The sequence below is a fragment of the Chlorocebus sabaeus genome, chromosome 20 (genome assembly GCF_047675955.1).
Source record: "Chlorocebus sabaeus isolate Y175 chromosome 20, mChlSab1.0.hap1, whole genome shotgun sequence".
Lineage (NCBI taxonomy): Eukaryota > Metazoa > Chordata > Mammalia > Primates > Cercopithecidae > Chlorocebus > Chlorocebus sabaeus.
The window spans coordinates 52,957,004-52,973,846 of NC_132923.1; the positions used below are offsets into that span (position 1 = coordinate 52,957,004).

General features: G+C 35.6%; 1 protein-coding gene across 3 annotated transcripts in view; it reads left to right on the forward strand.

Moving 5' to 3' along the window:
• Positions 1 to 16,843, forward strand: part of TTLL7 (tubulin tyrosine ligase like 7) — a 141,023-nt gene that overhangs the window by 89,502 nt on the left and 34,678 nt on the right. For all 3 annotated transcript variants that reach the window (XM_038002244.2, XM_038002245.2, XM_038002240.2), the window contains exons 13-18: positions 1,037 to 1,172; positions 3,160 to 3,246; positions 7,954 to 8,152; positions 11,634 to 11,839; positions 12,827 to 12,961; positions 15,451 to 15,531. In XM_038002244.2, the coding sequence (XP_037858172.1) occupies positions 1,037 to 1,172; positions 3,160 to 3,246; positions 7,954 to 8,152; positions 11,634 to 11,839; positions 12,827 to 12,961; positions 15,451 to 15,531 (844 nt within the window). The remainder of the gene's footprint in view (positions 1 to 1,036; positions 1,173 to 3,159; positions 3,247 to 7,953; positions 8,153 to 11,633; positions 11,840 to 12,826; positions 12,962 to 15,450; positions 15,532 to 16,843) is intronic.

Consider the following 16,843-nt stretch of genomic DNA (forward strand, 5'->3'; position numbering starts at 1 on the left):
TCCTTTTAACCCGCCGTTATCCTGTGACTGTATTTAGTTATAATGTAGTGTTTAAAAAATGTCAGAATTCAGGTCTCTTGGTATTCTTCCTGCCAATCTATAGTGGTTACTGTACTTTTTCAGGAACCAAGCAAATAATGAAAATGTTTGAAGGAGTTAGGTATGAGACAGTGGAGAGGGATGTGGGCTGTGTTAAACTGGAACCGTTCCACAATATCACCCTTGACAGAAGCAAACCTCCCCACCCCACCCAGCTCATTGTGTTCTTGGAAAGACTGCACACTTTCCAACTTTTGGCATTGCCTGAGCAGGATAAAGGAATGTGTAAGGGCATTCTTGCACTCATGGTAAGATGTTCTTTCATGGCCTTAACACCATCAACAGTAGTGATGAGAACACATTCCTCCCACTCCATCTCTACCCACTTTTCTCTACTAGAGAGGCAAATTCCATCACTACAAAAGAGATCATCAAAACCACTGCCTACATTTTTGTATACTTCGGTAACCACACTAAGTAAAAAACTCCTGTAGTATCCCTTATTAACTGAACACTCTCCTACAAAGTTCAGTTGTTCTCCAATTTGCCCAATCACCATTCTTCTCCAACCATTTCCCCCTAACTAAACCCTTATACTGTGCCTTCTGGAACTGCATTGTTTAATGCTAATTCTCTAGATAAACTTTATTTGTGGATTTGTGTCACTATCAATCACTATAGACTGAAAACCTTCATAAAGTTGTAAAAATACTCTTGTGCAATCATTAAAGTTTTGAAAGAATTTCGTTAATTAGTGCCCAGTAAGCAAATAGTTACATTAGAAAGTTACTGAGTGAATCTATTAGGCCAATTATCAGTTTTCTATCTGGAGGTTTAATATTTAATATTATTTTGTACTAATCAGTATAGAAATGCTTATACCTGGCAATATGACTAGTATAGAATAGGTGGTCAAGGATTATCTGTGGAGTTGATGTTAACTATTGAGCTGTGATAGCTTCTTTTTAAAAATTTGGTTTATCTGATTTTGTTGTAGACGAATTTATCCTCCTGAAGATAAAGCATTACTTGAAAAGTATGAAAATTTGTTAGCTGTTGCCTTTCAGACCTTCCTTTCAGGAAGAGCAGCTTCATTCCAGCGAGAGTTGAATAATCCTTTGAAAAGGATGAAGGTAAGAGAATGAATGTTTATATAGAGAAAAAAGAATAAAGCTAAACAATATGTCTTTACAGATAAGCCACCTTGGTCCAACATATAAAAACATCTTACTTTTAAGATATGCTTTCCCCAAGCTTTTTATTTTAACAGTTGGTAACATTTCATGATGAACCAACTTACTTCATAAATAAGGTATCTACCAAGACAAATTGTAGAGTAGAGAATTGTGATATTATGTAGTAATATCAATATATTATAAAAATATATCTTATTACATAGATGTGTATCTGTAACTGGATAAAGAAACCCATGGAATTAACCTAGTGGTTTGTAGCATTCTTATTTTTTGGATTATAACAAACATTATATAGTACTTTTTCTTGATACTACGTAGATCTGGCATATGAGAGGAAGTAAATGAAACACACACACACTCTGATCTGTACACCTTAGTAAAAGGTCCATCAGTTTTCTGTTGTAGCATGACAGACCACTTCATTTATTTGCTCATTACTCTGCAATCTTGGCTGGGCACAGTTGAGTGGTTCTTCTGCTTGTCTTTCCTTGGGTGAATCATATAGTAGCATATATCTGAATGTCCAACTGGGGCTAGAAATCCAGGGTAGCTTCACTCACATGCCTGGTGTGTCAGATAAGATAGCTGGAACATCTGGGAGCTGGCTGGTATCTCTTCCTCCCTACACAGTCTCTCAGCAGGGTAGTCAGACCTCTCAATATAGTAGCTCAGGATTCTAAAAGGGAGCATTTCAAGAAGATTCTTTTTATCCTAGTAGAAGCTCTCTAGTTTAGACCTGATCTCTGCCTACATATGTCCAGACATGACAGATGACCCCAAAGAAGAAAATGGCCACTGATCTCTGCTCACCTAGGAAGAGCTTATCCCTCTTTGGAACTTAGTTTCTTTACATTACTTTTTACCTACAGCTTTCTGGTGTTTTAGAAAATATGATTGTTTAGTTTATCTGGCCTTTTCTGGCTATTATGATGAATGTATCATCTGTTATATTTCTCCTAAACAGAAGCAGAACTCCTTGAGTTTCTTTTTGGCTATATTGTACTGCTATCCATGGAATTCATTATAAGATTATTATTTAATAAAAATATGTATAATAAGAGTATTTTGGGATTTCAATAGCTAAATTTCCTTCGATTGGGGCAAAGAGTAACTTATTTTACACATTTCTACTGTACAGTGAGATTTCTAGTTTCTTCAAAAACCCTTTCTAGCATCCTTTCTTAAATAACTCAATGATACAGTTGATTATACCTCTTTCAGTGTACCTATTATAATTGTATTGTTCTGACTTGCCTAATATCCACTGGGGTATATGCTTTTATAAAATTTCCTTTTGATTCGGAATATGACTCTAGAAGAACACAAGAAAGGTGTTAGGGCACTTGTGACTTTTTGCCACCTTTGATGACTATAGAATGAAAACCTTTATAAAGTTCTAAAAATACTTTTGTGCAATCATTGAAATTTTGAAAGAGTTTCATTAAATAGTGCCCAGTCAGCAAATACTCACATTAGAATGTTTCTAAGTGAAACTATTAGTCCAATTATCAGTTTTCTGTCTGGAGGTTTAATATTATTTTGCACTAATCTGTATAGAAATGATTCATAAACTTGAAATCTAGAAATTAGCTTGAACTTTCCAGAAATTTTAGTGTCCAATGAACTAGTTTATTGAAGTATTGTACTCTAAGATTTTAATACTATACTGTACTATAAAGGTACATTTGTTTATGATAATTAATACAGGATAGATTTTGGCTATATATTAATTATAATGCCAGATTTTAGTGAAAGTTTCAAGAGAATTTGCCATGACCCTTTAATATTTCTCCTTTGTTCTGAGCAGTCTTCACTAAATAATTTTGGGAATCCTTGCTCTGCATTATTTCGTGGAGATTAATCAACTTGGAAAAATTCTAGAGTCCATTAGTGATTGTAATTTTAATTAGAATATTTTTTGAAGGAGGAAGATATTTTGGATCTTCTGGAACAATGTGAAATTGATGATGAAAAGTTGATGGGAAAAACTACCAAGACTCGAGGACCAAAGGTGCAGTATATCTCTACCTTCCTTAGTTATCAAAGTAGATGCTACTAGCCCTTGATGCTTCTCACTATAAGAATGACCCATGCTGCTTTAAAGGAACCATAAGGACTGTGTGCCCAGTGCAGGTAGAGTTTGGAAGATGATGGTATCTTACACTCAAGAGTTTTGTTTTGTTTTATTAGTTTCATTTGTCATTTTGGTTATTTTCCTGATGTCAGTGAAAATACCATGAGTCAGGGCCAAAAGGGACCCAGAGCTAGTACTCTTATTCTAAACTAAATATTAAGTTTGCCTCACACCTCTAGACAGATAATTATCAGATAAATGGGTAGCATTATAAATAAGGCAAATCATGAAATCTAGAGACCCTAATTAGGAGCCCCATCTTTTGCTGACCTAGCAACACTGATTTTGTTTTAGTTGAAATAGGTGTAATTCCTAGAAATAAGTAGAAAACTGTCATGTAGATGACATCTACATGTTCTCCCTTTTTTTTTTGGATACAGAATCTCACTCTCACCCAGGTTAAAGTCCAGTGGTGTGTTCATACCTCACTGTAGCCTCACACTCCTGGGCTCAAGTGATCCTCCTGCCTCAGCTTCCTGAGTAGCTGGGACTACAGGCACATGCTACCATGCCTGGCTAATTTAAAAAAATTTCTTCTTCTTCTTCTTTTTTTTTTTTAAAGGAGATGGTGTCTTGCTGTGTTGCCTAGGCTCGTCTTGAACTCCTGGTTTCAGGCAGTCCTCCTGCCTTGGCCTACCAAAGTGCTGGGGTTATAGGCATGAGCCACTGCGTCCAGTGCTGTTCTTCTGATATATGTCAAAGTTCTTGTTAGTAGAGTAGGAAAGAGTTGAATTAGAAAAATCTTGGATTTTTTTTCATTCCATTCCATTTATATTTCAGAATTACTATGCTATCTCTTTGTCCTTAGACGCTTCGTCTTCTATCATATTTTCATGCTTTTCCATGCTTCTGAAATGTCTTCCTACCAAAAAAAAAGTCATTGACTTGTTGTTTGATTAGAGTCTCCTTCCTATTTCAGCTGAACCACTGTTGCTTGTATGAAACCTTCCCTCATTTCCCCAGTTAAGCTTAGACCTTACCTTCTCTCTTTCTCCTGCTGTTCCATAAATAACACTTTTGTGGAGCAGTTGTGACAAGTAATTATTTGCATGTTTGCCTCAGTACGAGGCTGCACGTTCCTTGAGGGTAGCAAGTAGATTTTCATCTTTGCATCTCTAGAACCTAGCCAGTGTCTGACACACAGTAGGTTCTCAAAATCCATCAGTTCAGTTTGTTAAATATATCCATAAGAACCTCATTGGCTAGTAGAAGAGCAGACAGGTAATTAAAAAATCAGGGAGTAATGTGGGAAGTACTAAAATAAAGGGAGTGTAAAGTACTACAGCAGCATAGAGAAGAAAGGGATTGATAGCATGTGGACGGCTTCAGAAAGGTAGTGCTGTTAGAACTGGATCTTGAAAAATTAGTAGTGCTCTAAGCATTAAGAGAGGTGGAAGAGGCAGGTCACGGTGGCTCATGCCTGTAATCCCAGCACTTTGGGAGGCCAAGGTGGGCGGATCACGAGGTCAAGAGATTGAGACAATCCTGGCCAACATGGTGAAACCCCATCTCTGCTAAAAATACAAAAATCAGCTGGGTGTGGTGGCGTGTGCGGGAGAATCGCTTGAACCCAGGAGGTGGAGGTTGCAGTGAGCCGAGATCGTGCCACTGCCCTGTGGCCTGGCGACAGAGCGAGACTGTCTCACACACAAAAAAAAGAGGTGGAAGAACATTTAGGGTATATAGGACATTAAAGGCAAAGATATGGAGTTATGATACTGTATAGGATGTTGTAGAAACATGAAAAGTTTGGTATGACTCAAGTGGAAGGTTCTTGGATAGTGAAATGATATGGGTGAGCCTGTTTAAGAGATAAGAGATTAGCTGATGGAGATCTTGGATGTCAGAGACTGTTCCGAATTATGTGCTCCATATTGAGGCATTATAGAATATGTCATTGATACCTCCTTTGGAAGAAGTATATTTTAGAGTATCTGTAAAAGTAAATATTTGCATGAGTCATGGCATTACTTTGGGAAACACTGGGATATTTCTAAGCTTTGTATATTAATTATTGCTATTCAGCAAAGCAGACATGAGATATCCTGGAGGCACAGTGTTTCTGGCAGAATGGCAAATGCAGAAGCCTTGAGACAGCTTTATATTGTTTTATATTTTCCTGTGTTTCATTTATATAAGGCTTGTCATCCAAACAAAAATATAACCTCTTGGGAGGAAGAATTCACTTTGTCTGATTTGTTCAGTCCCTTTCATTCTAGGCAAGTAGTGGGAACTAACAATGTATTTGTTGAAATGAACTAGATATTTCCTGTAGTTGTTAAAGCCAGCTATATTTCAAAGTTGTTGAAGTCTGGATAATCAGTCTGAAGTAGAAGCATTTTTATAACTTTTAATTTTATGTTGTTTACCAAGGGTCCAAAGTGAGCCAAACTTCAAAGCAGCTGTTCCATTTTAGAGGGATGATATAACACACAAAACATTGATTTCCGGTGTCTTTACTGGTAGAAGTATAATTGGAGATAATCAAAGTTAAATAAAACTGGTACTTGTAGTAGGAAAAATAATAACTTTTCACTTACTTGAGAATCTAAGAAACATTAGCTACATAAATAATATCACATAAAGTGTTAGGTTGGTGCAAAAGTAATTGCAGTAGAATATTAGCAATGTTCTTTTTATTAAGCTGGGTGATAGGCATGTAGGTGTTTATTCTGTATACATTTTTATATTTTTTATATATGGCCTACTTCATAATAAAATTGGACATAAAAAATAAGTACTATGGTTGTGCCGTAACTCAATGCCAGTTTACAAATTCCATTTTGTAGTTAAGACACTATTTAGAGTTTATGTTGCTGTGACTGCTAGTTAATTATTGCTTGAACAGTGTATTGGTCAAAAAGTCCCAAGTGCATATAAGACACAAAGGCTCAGCTGTACGTTTCCCCTTGTGATTCTTTATAGGGTCGAATAACTCATTATGTAGTCAAGCTCTTTAAGAACACTTAAAGCTGTTTGCTACATGAAGGAAGGCACTACTAGCAAGCCTGATTGTGCCACTGTTTCTTCTGGGTATGCTAAACTTCTGAGGAAACAACCTTCCTCTAGAATTCATATTCCCCAAGATTGTCAAAATGTTTGATGATTGTGTTACTGTTAAATGTTTTTATGCATATCTCTTTGAACATTGTCAGTACTTAGTAAATATTAGACCATGAGAAAGAGCACATACTTTTAAACACAAGTTGGTACCTTAGTGAATTAAACTACTTTCCTGCTTTGGTTATTTTTCATCCTTTGCAAAGGCTGTAAATTTAAGAAGATCATGCATTTTGGCTCACTCTGTATTCCAGGCACTTCATGAAATGCTGTTTCTCTATTTTTATTCTACACTGTTACACTAGAGGGTATACCTTCTTTCAGTGAAATCCCATGCTATCCAAGGATTTCATTATAGTGTATGCTAACATCAAAACATTTTTGTTTGATTTAACAGAGAGCAAGCAGCTAGTATACAACTGAAGGAACCTCTCCCATCAGGAATAGGAGGCATATGGTGTGTGTAATAAATAGTCTCTTAGAATGACTGAGTTATGAAACTGTCTTGTTCTTGGTTATGCACATTCTTTCTGATGTGAAACTGTCCCATGTCCCTTTCCTTCCATTCCTTCAGCTAGCATCATTGGAAACACATTGATTGGGAGGACTAGAAACGAGTGATTCTAATAGGGATAGTGACACATAATAGCATGGCATTTTCAATCTTTACAGATTTTCCCTTCTATATTAGAGGAATTTATCCTTCCCCCTTGGAAGTTTACCCCTACTGATCTTCATATTATATTATTAATTTTTAAAATGTAGCATGGGCAATGAAAAATTATGTCACTCTATTATGGCCAGAAGCTACATGCCAGAGTTAGGAATACTCTGAGAAAAGACATCAGTTGGTCTTGAGCAGTTTGGAAGGTGGACAGTTAACTAAAAATTCTATTTTTATAAATATCCACAGCCAGTTAGTTATGTGAGGGATACCTAACTTCTTGCTGCACATTATCTGAGTGGATAGGCTCACAGAAAATGTTTTAGTATTCTTATTCTCTTTATCCTTCTTGCCCCTCTTTCTCCTCCCACCCCCTCACACACACACAGACACACACCACACACATACACAGATGCACTTGTGTGTGCACATGCATACACATTTATAGAGTAACTCTGAATGTTAATGATACGACAAAGGTATATCTCTGAGTCTTGATGAGTAATCTCTTATGGAATGAAGAAAAGCTGATTTTATTTCTGATTTTTATATTTTTATCTCAAATATTTTCCCTTTATTTTGTTACTCTTTGTTTATAGATACTCTGGCACTTTAATCCAGTCATGTGGGAATAACATATTCCTCATCGTGATTATATCATTTAAGAAAGAATATTTTGCAGAAACAATAATCAATACATAGCACTGTAGGCTAAGCAGCATGGCAGCAATAGTATTTGGGGGGATTCTCAACCTTCAGTAAAAAGCAGCAAGCATGGGGGAAATTTAAAATAGTAACTAATCATATCAGTAAACCTTTTTTAAGAATTCTAACAAAATAACACATTTCCGTCTTTTTAGCCTCTGTGTTCTATGCCTGAGAGTACTGAGATAATGAAAAGACCGAAGTACTACAGCAGTGACAGCAGTTATGATAGTAGCAGCAGCTCTTCAGAATCTGATGAAAATGAAAAAGAAGAGTACCAAAATAAGAAAAGAGAAAAGCAAGTTACATATAATCTTAAACCCTCCAACCACTACAAATTTATTCAACAACCCAGTAAGTTAATTTCTTCTAATTTAGATGTTGTATAAAGAATTATGGAACTGAAATTATTAAACTCAATAAAAGGTCCTTGGGCCAAATGAACCCTGTTGTGTGTGAGAAGACCTGGATTCCATCCCCCTTCCTTCCCTAACCAGACTCGGGCACATCCCTTAATCTCTTTCAAGATCTGCAAATAGAAAATGAAAGGGCTGGATTAAGGATCTGTTCTTCTGTATTTCATCATTCTTTTTAGGTGCCAGATTTTTGCTTGGGTTTTGTAAAATGTGCCTCATGGCTGATCTGATGATTACGTGTCTCTTAAGCCAATATATTCTCTTCTCATTCAATTTCTGCCCCTCTACTCCTTTCACCCACTTTGTTTTATGCTATCACTTATTATATATATTTTTAAAAGTATGTATCTCCTTAGGCATTTGACTTGAATGTATCTGTAAGTTACGTAATTGTGAAATAGTTGAAGTTTTGTTCCCTCCCATTTTCATCACCAGTGAGTACTTAAGTCAGGGCTTATGATGCATAGGAACTGCTTAGGAGAGCAGCCAACCACTGCTCCATCTCCTTCCTTTTCTGCTTCCTTTTCTCTCTATCTGTATTTCTTTTCACATTCTCTTTCTCTTCCTTTGTCTCTTCTTTCATTTATTCTTCAATTCCAAATGTGCAATATTGTGTCTGTGATTTTTCTTTCATCCCCAGATGTCCAGTGTGGGATTGCTGTTTGCCTAGATTCAGTTGGAAAACCCCTTCCTGATGCTGCCTCTAGGACTTTTCTGAACCCTTGTCTGTCATATCTCTGTTTGCCTTGTGCTCCACTGTCCTAGGGTTCTGCTAAAGGAACCAGCTCAATAATGCAGTGAACACTATTGTGAGCCCTTTTTACCCTCAGCAATGTATTTAATATGTTAACTTCCCTGATAATGTAGATATTTTAAAACTGGCCTTAAACACTTAGGGCAAAATGCATGAGGAATACAGAACCAATAGATGAAGCTTTTACAGGAATGGTCTTTGTTTATATGTTATTCTCTAAAGAAACATGCTACTACTTCATATCTTTCAGGGTTTATGTCTTTGGAGGGGAATTAATGTATTATGTTCCATTTCATTTATTTATTTACTCATTCATTTAAGAAATGTTTATTGAGCACCTGTTATACAGTTTGTAAGCTATTTAATCATTTGCTTCCTTTTTTCTTAAGGATTCCTTAAATACTTTCAGTGTGTCTTTGTGTAACTATGGCTCTGTGTTGGTTTCAGAAGCTGACGTTTTTATGCCTAAATTTGGCCAGTTTTTAATTCCCTTTCCTGTTAGCTGATGTGTACCTCCCTAATGGCATGAACTGATGGGAGATGAGGACAGGTTGGAGAAAAACTTGCTAACATTCTTATAGCTCTGAGATTGTTCTTTGTTCTCAGACCAATAGGTTAACAAATTGAGATCAGACAATAGTGCACTAAAATATACAGATTTTAAAAATGTTTTTAAGTGTGAATTTTCATTTGAAATCTAGCTTAATTTAGTTACATGCCTTTTTTATTAGTTATATTTTATTTTTATATTCATGAGGAATTGTAACAAGCCTTTTACTTTGTGTTATCTTCTCTCTTTAATCTTACACCAAGGAATATTTCAGCCACAAATCCTACTTGAGTTTTGTCTTCAGAGTGATGCTGATGATCAAGGACACAATCCAGATTATATGTAACACTTTCTCTTATATATAGTTTGAAAAATTCTAACCTATTTCAGCTTCAAAGGGATATGCAAGTTACAATGATTTTTTTGTGAATCTACCCAAACATCATTGGCATGTCTAGCTACTTAGTTATTCTGTCTGAATTTCTAGCATGTGTAGGCAAAAAAAAAAAAAAAAAGGAATCTGTGATGATTCAAGACAAAGGATATTTTCTTTCTGCCCAGTGATCAGGTTGTATACAACCAGACCATTACCATAACCCCTCAAAGGGAGTAGGACTACAGTACAGTTACTAGCACATGCCTTGGGTATTTTCTTAGTATAAGTTTGCTCTTGGTGCACATTAAATATGTGCAGTTCTTTGTTTTAAAAAAAAAAAAGGTTGACTGATGGTGTGTTCCTCACGTAGCCCTTCTGCCCTTCTCTAGAAATATAGAGGCAGTGTCATTTTGAAAAGCGGTGACAGTTTTCAGGTTCAGAAGGAAGTTAATCTTTGGAACAAAGAGAATTTAAAAAAAAATCTTTTATAGCTTTAATAAGTATACTTCTCCAAAATTTAATTTAGAAGTATATCCTTAATATAAGGCTTATGTCTATTCCTTTTATAAAGGTTTAGGTTTTTTTTACAGCTAATGAAGAGAAATATTTGGGTATTCAACCTGGCTTCATGTGAATTTTACTAAATTATTTAATTAATGAAGATACATTCCCCAAGCAGAGAAAGAATACAGAACAGAGGATACATAGACCATAGGAACTGAAAAACAATAAAAATATTGATAGTATTGAGTGATGATCTATTGCCCTGTGTCAGGAGTCAAAATTTATCTGGAACAGTTGGTTTTCTTTATTAGATGTTCCTAATATGCATTGGGGAAGATATTTTATGGTTTCTCTTAGATATTTTTTCTGATAACCTATAGATCCATATATTTTTTTCTTCACTTAAGTCTTTTTCTATTGGAATTTAACCTACTTTAAAAAATTATTTACTCTCGTGAATTAGAATGCCCTCTGTTCAGTACTACTCTTTATAATAACCAATTCTATATTTAAATTCCATTAAATAATCTGAATTTTGTTTTATTACTGTTTTTTTTTTCCTCATGGGTTCTAAATTCTGTAACTTAACCTATTTAGCCTGTCCACTTTCTATACTCCTTTCCAGCCCTCCCTATGAATCTTGCTGTAAAATATTTGATCTCTAACCTATACACAGATTCTTATAAGTGGCCAGTCAAATCCCAAGGGATAGTGGATAGCATCATGGAATTATAGAAACAGGGAAGACACTGGAATTAGATAGGGTCAGGATTGAAACCGATCTTGACCACTTTCTTGCTGTATAACCTTGAAAAAGTTCTTTCTCTAAGCCTCTGAGCAATGGAGAGCCTACTTCAGAGGGTTTCCATGAGGACTAAGATAAAAGTGTAGCACTTAGCACAATGCCTGGCTTATGGAAGGTGCTCCATAAATGTTAATTTTCCTTTCTTCTGGTTCTTTTATCTCATGTTTTGAGGATATAATGTTAAAGGATTGTTGATAGTATTATTCCCAAAAGAGCCATTTTTTATACATCAGAGGGGTTCTTCTGCAACAAGTTCACTGTTGTTGAAAAATGTATTCCAAACTCATATTCCCATGATGATGCCTATGCTTTGACATTTATTGCCACTTCACTACTAGCTGCTATAATCTTTAGTTTATATAGACTTAATATAGTAAAAAACTTCTATTAATACTGCTACTGTAGTATCCCTCTTCTCCATCACTGATAGGCTCCATAAGGCGTTCAGTCAGCTGCCCTCGGTCCATCTCTGCTCAGTCACCTTCCAGTGGGGACACCCGCCCATTTTCTGCTCAACAAGTGATATCTGTGTCACGGCCAACTTCTGCATCTCGGTCACATTCCTTAAACCGTGCCTCCTCCTACATGAGGCATCTGCCTCACAGTAATGATGCCTGCTCTACAAACTCTCAAGTGGTAGGTCATCTGTTTTGCTCTTTCAAGTTTATAGGGAGCTCTGTACTCAGGCAAAGGGGATCAGATGAGAGGAGGACAGACTGAACCTTAGGTCCTTTCCATAATTCAACTCATGACCTCTTGAAATTTGGATTATTCACCTACCTTAGCCTACAATTTAGTATGACTCTTAAAAGGTGCAGACTTCACTCTATCACAGAACTCAGAGATGAACACTGAGAATAGCATTATTTTATTTTCTGTTTGCTGATGTAGTAGGATAATATTACTGAAAATTACCTGAGTAAATGCATGGTTTTGCAGTGTATTATGCAGTCTCTCTTTAAATTTGAGGAAGTTTGGAAAATTTTACTTAATGGGACAGTTGATTCATAGGTTAAAAAATGATAAATTATCCTTGGAGCACTTAAGTACAATGTTATTTATAATGTGTTCTGTATGTTAAATTAACATTGAGTATTCCCTTGTTAGCACGAATCCCAGAGACTTGGTATTGAGAAAATAGTGAATTTAGTTTGTAAGAAGGCTACTTTTAGATGCTCAGATAGCTCCAACTACCTTCACGTAGACTAAGGATTTATTTAATTTGTTTATTTAATATGGATCGTGTTTCCAAAGGGAAGTCAGGAAATATAAGTGAATGAATTTCACTTGGTAACAATGAATTTTTTTTTCTAATCAAGAAAAATTGCCTAAGGTATATGTAGCAAATGAAACTGACCAGGAAGTCCTTTTTAAGTATTTATATTTTTATTTTAGTACTTGTAGCTAAATAAGTATAACCTTGTGGAAGTATGAAAGACACTCTTGGGATTCGTATCCATTTAATCCAAAGAATTCACAAGTGTAAAAGAAAATTTTCTTCCTTTTTCATTGTTATTGTTTTCAGTTAAAAGTGCATCATTTTTACCTAGAAATATCTTTCAGATTATACTGGCACAATGAAATAAGACCCCCTCCAAATATCTGTATTCTTTCAAATTTAAGAGTGAGTCTTTGCGGCAACTGAAAACAAAAGAACAAGAAGATGATCTAACAAGTCAGACCTTATTTGTTCTCAAGGACATGAAGATCCGGTTTCCAGGAAAGTCAGATGCAGAATCAGAACTTCTGATAGAAGATGTGAGTATCTGATGTGTCTAAAATGCCAGGGAGCTGGTACCTTTTTATTTTTCTTAAAATATTAAAATTTATTTCCTGAAGGCATTATGCTCAATGACATAGTAAATTTAATTGATGTCTTTTCAACCTCTACTAGCTTTAGAAAATACAGGGGTTTATTTTAATTGTTACAATTCATGAACAGTGAGATCAGATTATAATCAGCAGTGCAAAATATCTTTTAGTATATAGTGCTATTTTAATAAGTCTTCATCAAGTGAGACTAATTAGTGTTAAATAATTATTGTTCTTAATGATTAAGCAAATATCATGTTAAACTTGCCTCTATAAAGATTTAGAAAGAACTAATATGGAATGGGGTATGATGAAAAATGTGGGGCTGTGGCATAAAATGTCAAGAATATTTGAATGTGACACCTCGAATGTCACATTTTTGGGGTCAGAATTTTGAAATGACTTATGCGGAGCTGTGTGTTTTTCTTGTTACACACACATGTGCACCACCCAGTGGAACATTCTAAAATGCCAGAAGGCCCTAATATTACATTAAAATCAGTGACTTACTCCTAATTTAGAAAGAGGGTCCACGTTATTTCAGATAATTTTGGTGAAAGAGCATTTCTTCACGCAAGGTTACATTTCTTCATTTGAACATCCTTTTCATTCTTAGATAATTATTCAGTAGCAGAACCTTGTTTTTTTGGTGGGGGCACATATATTTTATAAATATATTAAAAATATATTTTGGGCCTTTTTTATAGATATAATTTTATTTATTTATTTATTTATTTTTTTTTGAGACGGAGTCTCGCTCTGTCGCCCAGGTTGGAGTGCTGTGGCCGGATCTCAGCTCACTGCAAGCTCCGCCTCCCGGGTTCACGCCATTCTCCTGCCTCAGCCTCCTGAGTAGCTGGGACTACAGGCGCCCGCGAGGGCGCCCGGCTAGTTTTTTGTATTTTTTTAGTAGAGACGGGGTTTCACCATGTTAGCCAGGGTGGTCTCGATCTCCTGACCTTGTGATCCACCCGTCTCGGCCTCCCAAAGTGCTGGGATTACAGGCTTGAGCCACCGCGCCCGGCCTATAGATATAATTTTATAAATTATATACATAAAATGTATGTATTTTTTTCCCAGAGGATAAGGCACCATCTAGTGGCCAGTTATAGGATAAAAACTACAGCCATGCACTTGGACTTTTCGTTTTTTAGCATTTACTTTAGACCCGTCTAAAACAAGTGTATAGAAACAAAAAGCAAACAAACAACAGTAAAAGAGACTTTCTTGCTGAAAAATACCAATAATTGCAATTCATATTATGTACTGATGACAAAGTCATAAGCAAAGCCCCTAATTAATATTTTGTTGGTATATATTTTTAAAAAGTGAAAATGGTAACTTGTTTGCAAGCTAGGTGCTACTTAGTTACATCAAAGGAAATGAAAGAAAGCATTGGATGTTAAGGATTATGCTAGATGTGCTTTTATTTACCTATGTCATCTTATTTGATAAAGTTATTTTCTACATATAGCCAATGACTTTGTAGCACTTTATTTTATGTATTTCTTAGAGATATTAGTTATATCCCATCTTTTTTAATCAGGTAGAAGAAAATTAAACAGAGAGTAAAACTAATATTTGTGACTATCGTGATTGTTCTATAAAGAATGTATACAGGCTTACATAATTAATAAAATATAATTAATAATTATATCAGACATCAAATTGTTTACTATATGTTCACTATGTGTGAACATTTTAATCTGTTTATTACAGTATATATTACAAGACTATATATTCAGAAGTTTTGCAGACTTGCACAAAAAACAAAACAAAGTAGTAGAATTCTCATTTTATATAGGCTGCCTTCTAATGCATTATTCAATATTTTATTACTATGAATAATGTCATAAATCAGCCTCTAACATACAAATGAAAAATCTGTGTCTTGGATTTCTTGCCAAATCTTATGTTCCTGAAGGTATTTGACTTTCATTCACTGGAGATTGTTTTTTGTTTTTGAGACAGAGTCTCACTCTGTTGCCCAGGCTGGAGTGCAGTAGTATAATGTCAGTTCACTGCAACCTCCACCTCCTGGATTCAAGTGATTCTTGTGCCTCAGCCACTCAAATAGCTGGGATTACAGGCATGCACCACCATGCTCAGCTAATTTTTATACTTTAGTAGAGATGGGGTTTTGCCATATTGGCCAGGCTGGTCTTGACCTCCTGGCCTCAAGTGATCTGCCTGTCTTGGCCTCCCTAAGTGCTGGGATTACAGGTGTGAGCCACAGAGATTGTATTCTTAATGCAACTAGAATAGAAAGCTTTGGACGTAGATGGCTTAATTTGTGTTAGAAATCTTTGCACGTGTCTTTTTACGAAAGTTGGCATTATTTGTTGCAAGTAATATTGTAGTGCTTTCATTACACAAATTAATTTAAAAAATGGGTTTCAACCTGTAAATTTCTTAATGTTCATCCTTCCAAACAGATCATCGATAACTGGAAGTATCATAAAACCAAAGTGGCTTCATATTGGCTCATAAAATTGGACTCTGTAAAACAACGAAAAGTGAGTAATGCTCAAAAACAGTTTTTTCCTCTTGGATTATGTATTAAGCTAGGATCATTAAGCCAGATTCATAGACAGACTTTATATTTGCTCATTTGTTTACTCATTTCTTCAACAAATACTTATTAAGTATCTATTATGGGTCAGGCACTCTTCTAGGTTCTGAGGATACAAAAGTGAATTGTAAAAAATCCATGCTTTCATAGAACTTACATTCTAGTTAAGATGTCTGATAATAAATAAATATGTAATAGAATGTAAGGTAGTACAGTCAGCCTTCTATGTCTGTGGCTTTCGCATGCATGGATGCGACCAACCAGGGATTGAACATGTTTGGGGGAAAAAGGATGGCTGTGTCTGTACTGAACATGTACAGACCTTTTTTCTTTTGTCATTATTCCTAAACAATACAACAGTATAACAACTATTTACATAACATTTACATTGTATTAGATATTATAAGTAATTATAAGTAATCTAGAGATGATTTAAAATATACAGGAGGATGTGCATAGGTTATATGCAAATATTCCACCATTTTATATCATGTACTTGAGCATCCATGTATTTTGCTGTCTGGGGGTGGGAGGTCCAGAAGCCAATCCTCACAGGTGCAGAGGGATGACTGTACTAAGTACTATGAAGAAAAATAAATTGACATAAAAAATAGAAGGTAGTATTTGAACAGAGACTTAAATGAAATGAGAATCATGCTATACAGATATCTGCAGAGACAATGTTTCAGGCAGAGGGAAGAACAAATATAGAGATGCTGAGGTAGAAATTAGTTTGATGGGTATATGAAGCAGAGCAAGGCACCATTTTATTTATATATTCATAAGATGTCTGTTTTAGCTGGAAAACAGTGAGCGATGGGGTCTTGGTAAGAGATAAGGTTGGACAGATAGGGAGGACCTAGGTCACAACTTTATAGGCTATGGAAAGATACTGGGTTTTATTCCAGTTGATGAGGAACCACTGGAAAATTTGAGTAGAGAAGTTACATAGCCTGTTTGAATTTAAGAAAATCACGAGAACTACTTGTGGAGAATAGAACTGGAGGAGCAGGAATTTGGCAGAATAGAAGTAGGGACCAGCTAGAAGGTTGTTAGGGTAACTGAGGCAAGAGCTAATGGGTGCTTAGCTAGGGTGGTAACTGAATGGATGGATGCTGGAGAAAGAGGGGGAGGGTTTTGCTGTTTCTGTTGTTTCATTTTATTTTGACCATGTTGATGTTGATATATTGATTGGACATCCAAGTGAAAATGTTGAGTGTATAGTTCTATAAGAGTTTTGAGTTTAGGGCTAAGAT